Source organism: Sus scrofa, chromosome 12, assembly GCF_054392235.1.
Source record: "Sus scrofa isolate SSC_HxYL_T2T_F1_AM1 chromosome 12, Sscrofa_HxYL_maternal_Yorkshire_Landrace_v2.0, whole genome shotgun sequence".
Classification (NCBI taxonomy): domain Eukaryota; kingdom Metazoa; phylum Chordata; class Mammalia; order Artiodactyla; family Suidae; genus Sus; species Sus scrofa.
The window spans coordinates 17,361,963-17,371,980 of record NC_139394.1 but is presented as its reverse complement, the minus strand read 5'-3'; the positions used below and the strand labels follow the sequence as shown (position 1 = coordinate 17,371,980).

At 50.8% G+C, this 10,018-nt stretch overlaps 1 protein-coding gene across 1 annotated transcript in view; it reads left to right on the top strand.

Annotated features, from left to right (window-relative positions):
• The first annotated feature begins 4,841 nt into the window (after positions 1-4,841).
• CRHR1 (corticotropin releasing hormone receptor 1) overlaps positions 4,842-10,018 on the top strand; it is a 52,848-nt gene continuing 47,671 nt past the window's right edge. The window contains 1 exon segment of the mRNA NM_001144110.1: positions 4,842-4,874. Within this exon segment, the coding sequence (NP_001137582.1) occupies positions 4,842-4,874 (33 nt within the window).

Here is a 10,018-nt window from a genome sequence, read left to right as displayed (position 1 = left end):
TAATAATAAAAACAGCTAACACTTTTGAAGCACTCACTACGTGCCAGGCACTGTACTATGCATTTTACACAAATTAGCTCATTTATTGAGTGCCAGCAGGCTACATGGAATTGATCATCTGTCTCTCTGCCTCCAGACCCCAGCGCAATATCACTTCCTTGGTACACCTTCCCTGTTGGCCACAGGCAGAATTAATATTTCTGCCTCCATACCCATGGTGCCTGGTCTATTATTGACCTAATTTCACTAGCTTTTCATTATTTATCAAAGTGGCTGTCTCCCCTTTCAGTCTTAGCATCTTGAGGGTGAAAGCCCTGTTACATTAACCTTTATCAGCTTTAGTGTCCAGTGGTGACTGGCACATAGTTGCTGCTCATAAAATGTTTGTTGAATGAATGCACAGATGAACTGAGTAATTAACAGCATCTCCCCTGATGTTCATGTGATTTTATAAGCTGCTCCCTTCATGAGGCCATTTTCCTGACCTCCTTCAGAAGCATTTTAGTGCTACTTCAAGCATGATCTGCCTGCAAACCATTTGTTGCCAATCCAAGGTAGGAGCATAAATTGAGAGTAAACATGTAGAAATTTTTGTGCAAGTTGACAGACAAGTTTTATGCCCATTGGATCTAATAGTTTTTAAAATTGGGCTTTTTTGGGAGTTCCCATTGTGGCACAGCAGAAACGAACCATGAGGTTGCAGGTTCAATCCCTGGCATTGCTCAGTGGATTAAGGATCCGGTGTTGCCTTGAGCTGTGGTGTAGGTCACAGATGGGGCTCGGATCCTGTGTTGCTGTGGCTGTGGCTGTGGCCGGCAGCTGTAGCTCAGACTTGATCCCTAGCCTGGGAACTTCCATATGCCACAGGAGCGGCCCTAAAAAGACTAAAAAGCAAAAATAAGAAATAAAAATAAAAATAAAATTGGTCTTTTATTTTGTATGTCGTTATAGTTCATTTTTCTAATAATTCATTCCCATTATATTTTGCAATAGTCCATCATGATGTAACAGATTAGAAATTTCCTTTTTTTTTTTTTTTTTTTCCTTTTTAGGGCCACACATGCAGCATGTGGAAGTTCCCAGGCTAGGGGTCGAATCAGAGCTGCAGCTGCCCATGCCACAGCCACAGCAACGCTGGATCCGAGCTGCATCTGCGACCTATGCCCCAGCTTGCCGAAGTGCTGGGATCCTTAACACACTGAGTGAGGCTGGAGATCGAACCCACATCTTCATGGATACTAGCTGGGTTCTTAACCTGCTGAGCCACAACGGGAATTCTGGGATTAGAAATTTTAAAATCAAGAACTGGTTCTTCATCACAAGGAGTCTGAGAAATATAGTTCCACACCATCAACCTCACTGGGATGCCCACGGTTAAAGCCAAAGGAAACCCTACATGTAGAGGGTGCATGCTCAGCCCTCCCTCACTGGGTCCCACCCATCACTTGTTTTCATATCAGTCTCTCTTATGTTTCGAAGGACGTGGAATTGTCTCTAATTCCTGTTTGGATTCTTCACATTTCTCTTCTCTTCCCAATCTGGCCAGTTCAGTGGATGAAAGCTGACTCTGGTCTAGGCCTGGATAGGAAGAGGAGAGAGCAAGGGAGGGATAGGTCTGAGGAGAGTTTGAGAGGGATCTGGCTGGGAAGAGGATGCTGGGATGCAGCAGGAGGCAGTTCTGAGGCAGGCTGGAGAGGCGGCCTAAGAAGCCCACCCGGAGCAATCAGGCTATTTGTCTGGAGCAATGGGGGCTGAAGGGGTGGGGGGAAGGGCAGGGAAGGCCCTGGCATCTTTATCAAACCAAGATGAGAGCTGGCCTCTTGAAGGTGGAAGGAAGCAATTTCAGGACAAATGAAAGGGGATATGGAATCCTTTTACAGAAGGGGTGAAAAAGACGAGGCTCTCATAACCCCTCTGAAGAGGTCAAGGCCAAAACTATAAATAAGTAGGTCATGAAATGATAAGAAGGCTCCCCTCTTCCAACCAGGGGGTGGGGGGATTGTGGAGGTTAAGGCAGTGAAATCAACTTAATCGTGTGGAGGAAGAAAGCAGGGGGGATGAAACGTGTCCTCTGCAAATGCCCCTTTAGGGAGAGAAGGTCTGAATCCAAGGCCAAAAAGGCTGGAAGAGCAAGACTTGATTTCAGCCTAATCGATGACATTAGCATATTTAAAGATTGTATCAAGGGGAGGACCAAGGGGCTTAGAGAGTCAAAATGGTGTTTACTTAGCAGAGAGAAACAGAATCTGGAAATCAGGAGCTTTCTTATCCCTGGAGAGTCAATTCCAAGGTCAAGCAGAGCTGGGGAGCGAGGCCTCTGCAGGGCCTGGGCAAACCTCCCTGAGGACCCGCCAGCTCCCTTCTCCTCTGATTCCCCAGTTCACCACTGCTGTGACCTTCTAGTCAGGAATTCTGCTTTCCACAAAGAATGGCCCAGAGGGAGGGACTGCACTGCCCATGCATTTGAGCATCTGGTTCACTCCATGATGATGATGACGATGGTGATTACAGCTGACCCTCATTAAGTCTTTGCTATGTGCCAGGCACCATTCCAAGCCATTTACAAATATTAACTTGTTTAAACCTCCCAACAACCCTATAAAGTAGGTATTCCTAACCCCATTTTATAGATGAGAAATTTGAGGCAGCATTAAGTAATTTTCCAGGTTTATACAGCTTGTGAGTAGAAGAGCCAAGACTCAAAGTCAGGCTGACTCCACAATCTGCACTAGACTACTCCGCATTTAATTTTTACAAATTATTCAATGAACTTTGTTATAACTATACAACCATCATCACAACATAATTTTAGAACATTTCTATTCCAAACCCCCAGCCCACCCCCCAACCCCATCCCCTTTGGTAACATAAGTTTTACAAAGTCTGTGAGTCTGCATTTAGTTTTTGTTGAAAACAATAAATTAGCAATTGGGTTGGTGCACCCATCTCTTCTAGGATTGGTTGGGATGAGTCTGTGCCAAGCTCAGCATGACCAGCTCGGGGCCACCAATCAAATGGGGTTTTTTCAAGGGTTGGGACTGTGTACTTCATTTAGAAAGTGCCACCCAGTGTGGCTAAAGTGCCACCCAGTGTGATCGGCTGGCTTTCTGGGCACTGCCAGGCTCCACTTCAGAGTCCCAAACTCCACTGGGGCCCAGCCCCCTAGGCACTTTGAGCTGGGAATCAGGAGGTTTATCAGCTCTGTCACTTTGGATTGGGCACCACCTCTCAGCGTGCCTCAGTTTCTTCACAAGACTCCCCGTCTAAGTGAAGTTAACAGCTGGACACATGAACACACTGGCTTTTGCTCAATGTGCTGAGAAGTGGCTGGAGGAGAGGAAGCGGTGGGCAAGGCAGTGAGGTTCAGAGTTTAATTGCAAAGCTGGCTGACTACCATTCTGGAAGCTTCTCTGGAGCGGCTGCCATTGGCATGGCAAGCCCAGGCTCTGTGGAGTAGTCATTTCTCTACCTTCCTTTTCAGCTTCGGCGGGAGGAAGGAAAAGATGGAAGATGTCAAAAGTTCTGTACAACTGGAGGGGCTGGGGGGGAACGTTTAAGGGGTTTGGCAGAGGCGAGAACTGCTTCCCAGAGCTGGGGGCGGGTGGGAGAGCTAAGCCGCCAAGCTGGCTGAAGACTGGGAGTTCTAGCAGGGAGGCTACCCCTACCCTGAGAGCTCGGCCGAGAGGGGGCGCTGTGGCCTCTCCCCGCCCAGCGGGTAGGATTCTTTGCTCTTTCCCCTCAGCAGCGCAGTGCGCGCTCGATTTTCCCCTCAGTGGCGTTCAGATGCTGGCTAGTGCGTCAGGGCACCGCCATCTCCCCTGTCTTGGGGTTCCCAGGTGAAGCCCCTTGCCGAAACCAAACTGGGCAGGCTCTAAGTCTGTAGATTGAATGAACAGATAAGCGAACGAAAGAATGAAAAAGAATGAATGAATGAGAAGGATTCCTCCCTCAGAGCTTTCGCTCCTCAGCGCGCCCCTGGCGTGTCCGTGCCAAAGGCGCGAGGGGTCTAGCCCGACAACCCAGCCCTGCTGAGGCAGGGGCGGCGGGGACCTTCTCCGGGCCGGCTGCTTGGGCGGGAATTGTCCAAACGCAGTTCCCAGCCTCACCCGGTCTCCGCGGCGGCTCCGCTCTGTTCGGGCTGCCCTATTCCCTGTCCTCCGATAACCTCGCTCTTAAGAGATTCACCCGAGCCTCCCAAGTCCCCCTGGACGCCCTTGGACTCCCCAGGCCCCAACCTGAAGTCGGGCAGGAGACGGGAGGTTGCCTCCTTTCCCGCCTCCCCCCGCCCCTCAGCCTCTCCCCGGGCTGCGGCGGCCACCAGCGCTGCCAGCGCGCCCAGCCGACTGCCGCAAACCCGGGCGCTGGGGGAAGAGGGTCAGCTCCGCGAGGGCGCGGGGAGGCGGCCCGGGGAAGGGGAGGGGACTGGGGAGGCGAGGAGGCGGAGGGAGCAGAGGGGCGAGGTGCGGAGGAGGGACCGGAGGGGAGGGGAGGGGAAGCCAAGGGAGGGGTGGGGACGCCCAGGCGAGGGGGTGGGGAGCCGAGACGAGTAGCGGCGCGGACCGAGGGGGAGGCGGCGGGGGCGAGGCAGCCTCCCGGCGAGCAGGAGGCGGCTGCCGGCCAGGCTGAGTCAGGAAGCGGCGGCCGGACTTGCCTGGGAAGGGGAGAGCGAGAGCCCGCCGGACTGGGCTGCGGGCCCGCGGAGCCGGGCACCTCTGCGACCTGCAGCGACACAGGAGTCCGGCCGCCCAACCCGCGCAGCCCGAGCCCGCACCCGCCAGCCGGCCCCTCTGGGATGTCCGGGGAACCCAGGCATCCAGGACGGCGGTAGAGCGAGCCCGAGGATGGGACGGCGCCCGCAGCTCCGGCTCGTCAAGGTAAGAGCGAGCTGGTCAGCCTTCGAGCGCAAGCAGCTCTGGGGGCGCGGGGCTCGGTGGGTTGTGGGTGTGATGCGAGGGCTTGGGTGTCACTGAGAAGAACTGTGTCCAGGGGCGGCCGGCGTTTGAGGGGCAGCCCAACTCCCTCTTCCAGGACCTTTGGAGGGGGCGGTGGGCGGTGGGAGGAGAACTCAGGTGCAAAAAGAAATTGTGGCGAAGCTGACGGGCCGTAGGCGTTGCGGGAGGCGGGGGGACGCCCACCCGGGTAACCAGCTCTGTGCCGGGAATCGCTCTAGGCGTTGGGAACCGACCCACCCTTCCTGTGTAGACCAGGGTTCCGGGACGAGAGGCTCTGGAGAGGGGTTTCCCACCCGCCCCAGCACCCTCTCTTCAACTCCCCCACTCTGCACGCCCTCCCCCCCCCGCCCTGTCCCTGGGAGCTCTTTCCCGCCCCTGCAAGTCCGGGGAGATAAATGCCCCCCGCGCCGGAGAGCCCTGGATCGCAATCTCCGGGGAGCAGACCGTGCATCCGGCGGTAGTTACCGTTCCGCCGCCGCCGCCGCCGCCGGCCCGCCCGCCGGAGCACCACGCTCGCTCTTCCAGCCTTTGCACGCGCGGGTCCCCGCGCCTGCTCCCTCCTGCCCGAGCTCTGGCGACGCGATTCTGGCGCCCGGAGTTTAGGAAAGTCGCCAGACCGCACATCCAGCGTCTGTCCGCTGAAGTTCGGGGGCGGCCGGGGCTGCCCGCGGGCCCAGGGAAAGGCTAGGGGGTCGACAGCTCGGCCCGCCGCTAGTGCCAGCCGCTACTTCCCCATGACAAGCGATTCCCAAAGCGGTTCCGCTTACGAGGTGTAGGCTCGAAGCAGCAGCCAGAGCGAGGGGTAGGTGGGCCTCGGCGCTGCCGCGGGGGAGTCCAGCGCGGCCCTAGCCTGAGGATCCGGACACCGCTGGGTCAGTGTGGACGGCCTGTGGAAAAACAGACACCAGCTTGACTGGATTCAGTGCATTTAAGAATTGAATGGATTTGGTAGAGGGGCGCGGATTGACTGAATTTCATTTTTTCCTATCAGTTATTAAACCAGCTGAACGTATATCAGCATACAAAGTGGTTTGAGGTAAACCATCAAGATTTTAAAATGCAACTGCTGCCAGGTCATCAGTTGACACGTTACCAGTTACTAAGGCTTTCTCCATCCTCTTCCTCCCTCTCTAGAATATTTATAAGTTGATTTTTAAAAATGCCTGGGGATTGGTCTAATTGAACCCATATCCTGGCCCTACCCATTAACTGAGGACTGGGGATGAACCCAGAGATTATTTTCTGGGTGATCAAGGAGACCAAGGAAGGGAGGGAGGAATAAAAACATCTAGAGAATAGATGGCATTGAATGGTAAAATTTTCCAAAAGGCTAGTGTGTACTGAAACTTGGCCTAAATCTGCAAATCAATTAGACCCAATTCAACCTTTTAAAATAATTCAAAAGATTGAACTTTTTTGTTTTTGAGTTTACATGGTAATTGGTAAATGTTCTTTCTCTGACCTTTCTTCGAATCACATGCAAATCTCTGCTTAAAATTATGATGCTTTACTAAAAGAAAATTTTTTTTCTGTTATTGTATGTGTTTTCCCTACTAAGTGGTAAGGTGTGTTTCTTTAAGTCTCGCCTAATGAATTCAGTAGGTGCTCAATAAATACATACCATGGTGAATGAGAGGCAGCTAATGCTGATTTCAATGAAATAATTACCTTTTTCCTTTTATTTATGTAGCATATATAACTTTCTCAGCATTGTTCTACCTGCTTTGCAAATATTAAGTCATTTAGTCCTCATAAGAACCCTGGGAAGTAGGAATTATTATTGAGGCACAGAGAGGCTAAGTACCTGGTTCAAGGTCATACAGCCAGTGAGTGGTGGAGCCAGAATTCAAACCCAGGCACTGTGGCTCTAAGGCTTTTTTTGTTAGCTTTTACCATAAAATATTCTAAGCTGCTTAAATCTCATCCTAGACTTGTACCAGATGAGAGAAAGCATGGGTGGTTTTGTCAGAATGCAAGTCTGAATCTAGGTGGGATTCATCCAAAATCTGACTATGTCCTCCACAAGTATGGGGAAAAGATCCACTCTGGGGCCCTTAGTGTAGGCCTCTCACTGTACTGGTTACAGAGAATTGGGGAAGAGTGTGTGGGTGACTGGGAGATTTGTGTGTGTGTTTGTGTGAATGAGGGAGAGATGGTATGCGTGTGTGTGTGCCTGTCTGTGTGGACACCGAGGATACTGGTGAAATGCTGTCTGGGTCACCTGCCCACCAGCCACAGCTCCTCACAGGGAGACACAAGTGTGGCTCACAATGGCAGGTTTGGGTGAGTGTGAGGTGTGGAGGCAGGGGGCTATGAATGGAGAGTGAGTTCTGCGGAGAGAGCTGGTTTTATTGTTATTGTCATGAAAGCAATCTAGTAGTATTAGACAAAGTTTGAAAACCAGAGGGGGAAATTATTACAATCTCACCCTCCTAAAACAGCTGTTGTTATCATTTTGAAAATAATCCCGGCAGGCCTTTTTTCAAGTGCAGGTGTGGACATTGGGAATGCCTTCCCACTTACTGTCACAGCCCAAGTCTGTCCTATGTTATTCTTGAGCCTCCAGAGAGAGGTTGTCAACATCTCTGTTCCCTGTGAGGGGATATTCTTTGCCATGCCTATATCCATGCACGTTTGGGCCATTCCAAATTACTTCTTTGACAAATAATACAGAGCTAGGAGTTCCCATTGTGGCTCAGTAGGTTAAGAACCCTGCTACTATCCATAAGCATTCGTGTTTGATCCCTGGTCTCACTCAGTGGGTTAAAGATCCGGCGTTACTGCAAGCTGCATCAGATGTCACAGATGTGGCTTGGATCTGGCGTTGGATCTGGCTGTGGCATAAGCTGGCAACTGCAGCTCTGAAAAAAAAATAAAATGAAAAATAAAAATAATAACATGGAGCACAGTTTTTGAAGGGAGCATTGGCAGGAGAGAAAATGAAGGCAAAAAAGTGATGTATATGGCGTGTGGACAACTGGCATGGCCACTGCCCAGGGACAAAGTAAGAGAGGGCTGACAGCCAGGCCAAGCCCTTAGGATTTGATATGTCCAGCCCTGGGGAGGGGCAGGACTTAGGTCCAGACTTAGGTCCGTCTGGTTCTTAAGGAGGGCATAGATTTGGCGAAAAGCAAAACACTGACCCGGAGCTGGTGAGGGCAAGCTCAGGTGGAAAATCCATTTCTCACCCTCTCTAACATTTGGCTACTCGAGGACATTAGCATCCAGTGGGGTTCAGCTATGCAGAACGAGTATGGAGGGTCAAAGATGCCCCTTGGCAGCACCCCAAGTGTTCAAGATGCAAACAAGCCCATGGGCCTGGGCCCCGGCCATGATGTGACCTAGAAGGAAGGGGTTAGGCACAGGGCTGCTCATTTTAGCAGCTACTGGGGTGAAAAGACCATCAGCTTAGGAGCTGCTAAAATGATGTCAGTCACAGCAATACCTCTCATTAGCTGTGTGGCTTCAAGTAGGTCACCTTCCCTCTCTGAGCTATAGTTTCTCTGTAAAGAGAGCTATTTGACTAGATTCCCTGTTAGCTTTCATGTCTCTTGTGGAAGATCAGTTTCCAGAAACACTCCTTAGGGCCATAACCTCACATGAGAAGAGTAGGGTGCGACAGATTCAGTTTCTCTGCCCCTTCCCAGCTGCAGAACCTCAATACTTGGACCCAAGTCCCCTCTCTGAGCTTGAGTGTTCCCAGCTATGAAATGGAGGCGATACCTCAGGTTAAAAAGAATTAATATGTGCAAAGTGCCTGGAACAGCACCAGGTGCAGAGTTTGCTTTCAAAAAAAGTTGCAAGGTGACTGCTCTTCAGAGAAAATGAGATAATGCTTGAAAAAACAACTAGGAAAAGCTCTTGGACTTTCAACATACAGCATTTTTGCCTTTTTCACCCTTCACAGCACTGGGACTAATAATCCATTGCTCATGGTAAGCATTCACAAATGTTTGTTGGCTGGCTGGCTGGTGTTATTGTTGCTTCCTTTGGTTTACTAGTGTATGGTCTGAGCGGACCCATTGCTCTTCCCGTTGAAATGCAGATGTCATGTCAAAACAGACTGAGATGCCAAAAGCACCCGAGCAGAAAAGCCAGCTCTCACACAGAAGAGACTGGAACTTCCCCTTAAGCCCACTCTGGTTATCTGAAAAGGGAAAAGAAAGCAACAAACAGCCAATGAAGCGCCTCAATGATTTGGAGACCCCTTTAAGGGTGGAGCCTTGGCTGGTCTGAAGGAGAGCAGGTTGGTAGCAGGTGACCTGGGACCTTTCTTGTTTCCTCCTCTGTGAAAAGAGAGGTTGGGGTCATCTCTCCCAGCTCCAACTCTACCTAACCATTCATGGCATCACCAGAAGGAAGAGCGAGCCCTTTCTGGAGCTAAGGCCAAGTATTAGCTTACAGTTTTATATGCAACGAATGCATTTGTTAATTACAAATGACTCCTGTCTACATAGATCCTCAGGGCTCCTGTTGGCGGAATCCCTTGGAAGTAATATCGTCCAGTCCTTTTTAAATGCTGATCTTCCAACTTGTCCCTCTTGGCCAGCCAGCCTTCACTCCACCCAAGGTGGCAGTCAGCATTTTCTTGTATGGACGGGAACATCAGGTGAAGTCGATGTGGGCTTGAATCCTGACTCTGCTGTAGAGCTATGTTATCAATCTGAACTTCAGTTTCTTCCTCTGTAAAAAAACCAAACCAAACCAAAACAAAAAACCAAGGGAGTTACTGTTGCAGCTCAGCAGGTTAAGAACCTGACATAATAATACCTGTGAGGATGTGGGTTTGATCCTTGGCCTCGCTCAGTGGGTTAAAGATTCTGCATTGCCGTGAGATGCAGTGTAGGTCAAAGATGCAGCTCGGATCTGGTGTTTCTGTGGCTGTGTTTGTGGCTGGCAGCTGCAGCTCCGATTGGACCCCTAGCCTGGGAACTTCCATATGCTGCAGGTGCGGCCGCGAAAAGAAAAGGAAAGAAAGGAAAGAAGGAAAGAAAGAAAGAAAGGAAGGAAGGAAGGAAGGAAGGAAGAAAAAGGGAAAGAAAGAAATAGAAAAGTAGTATCTACTT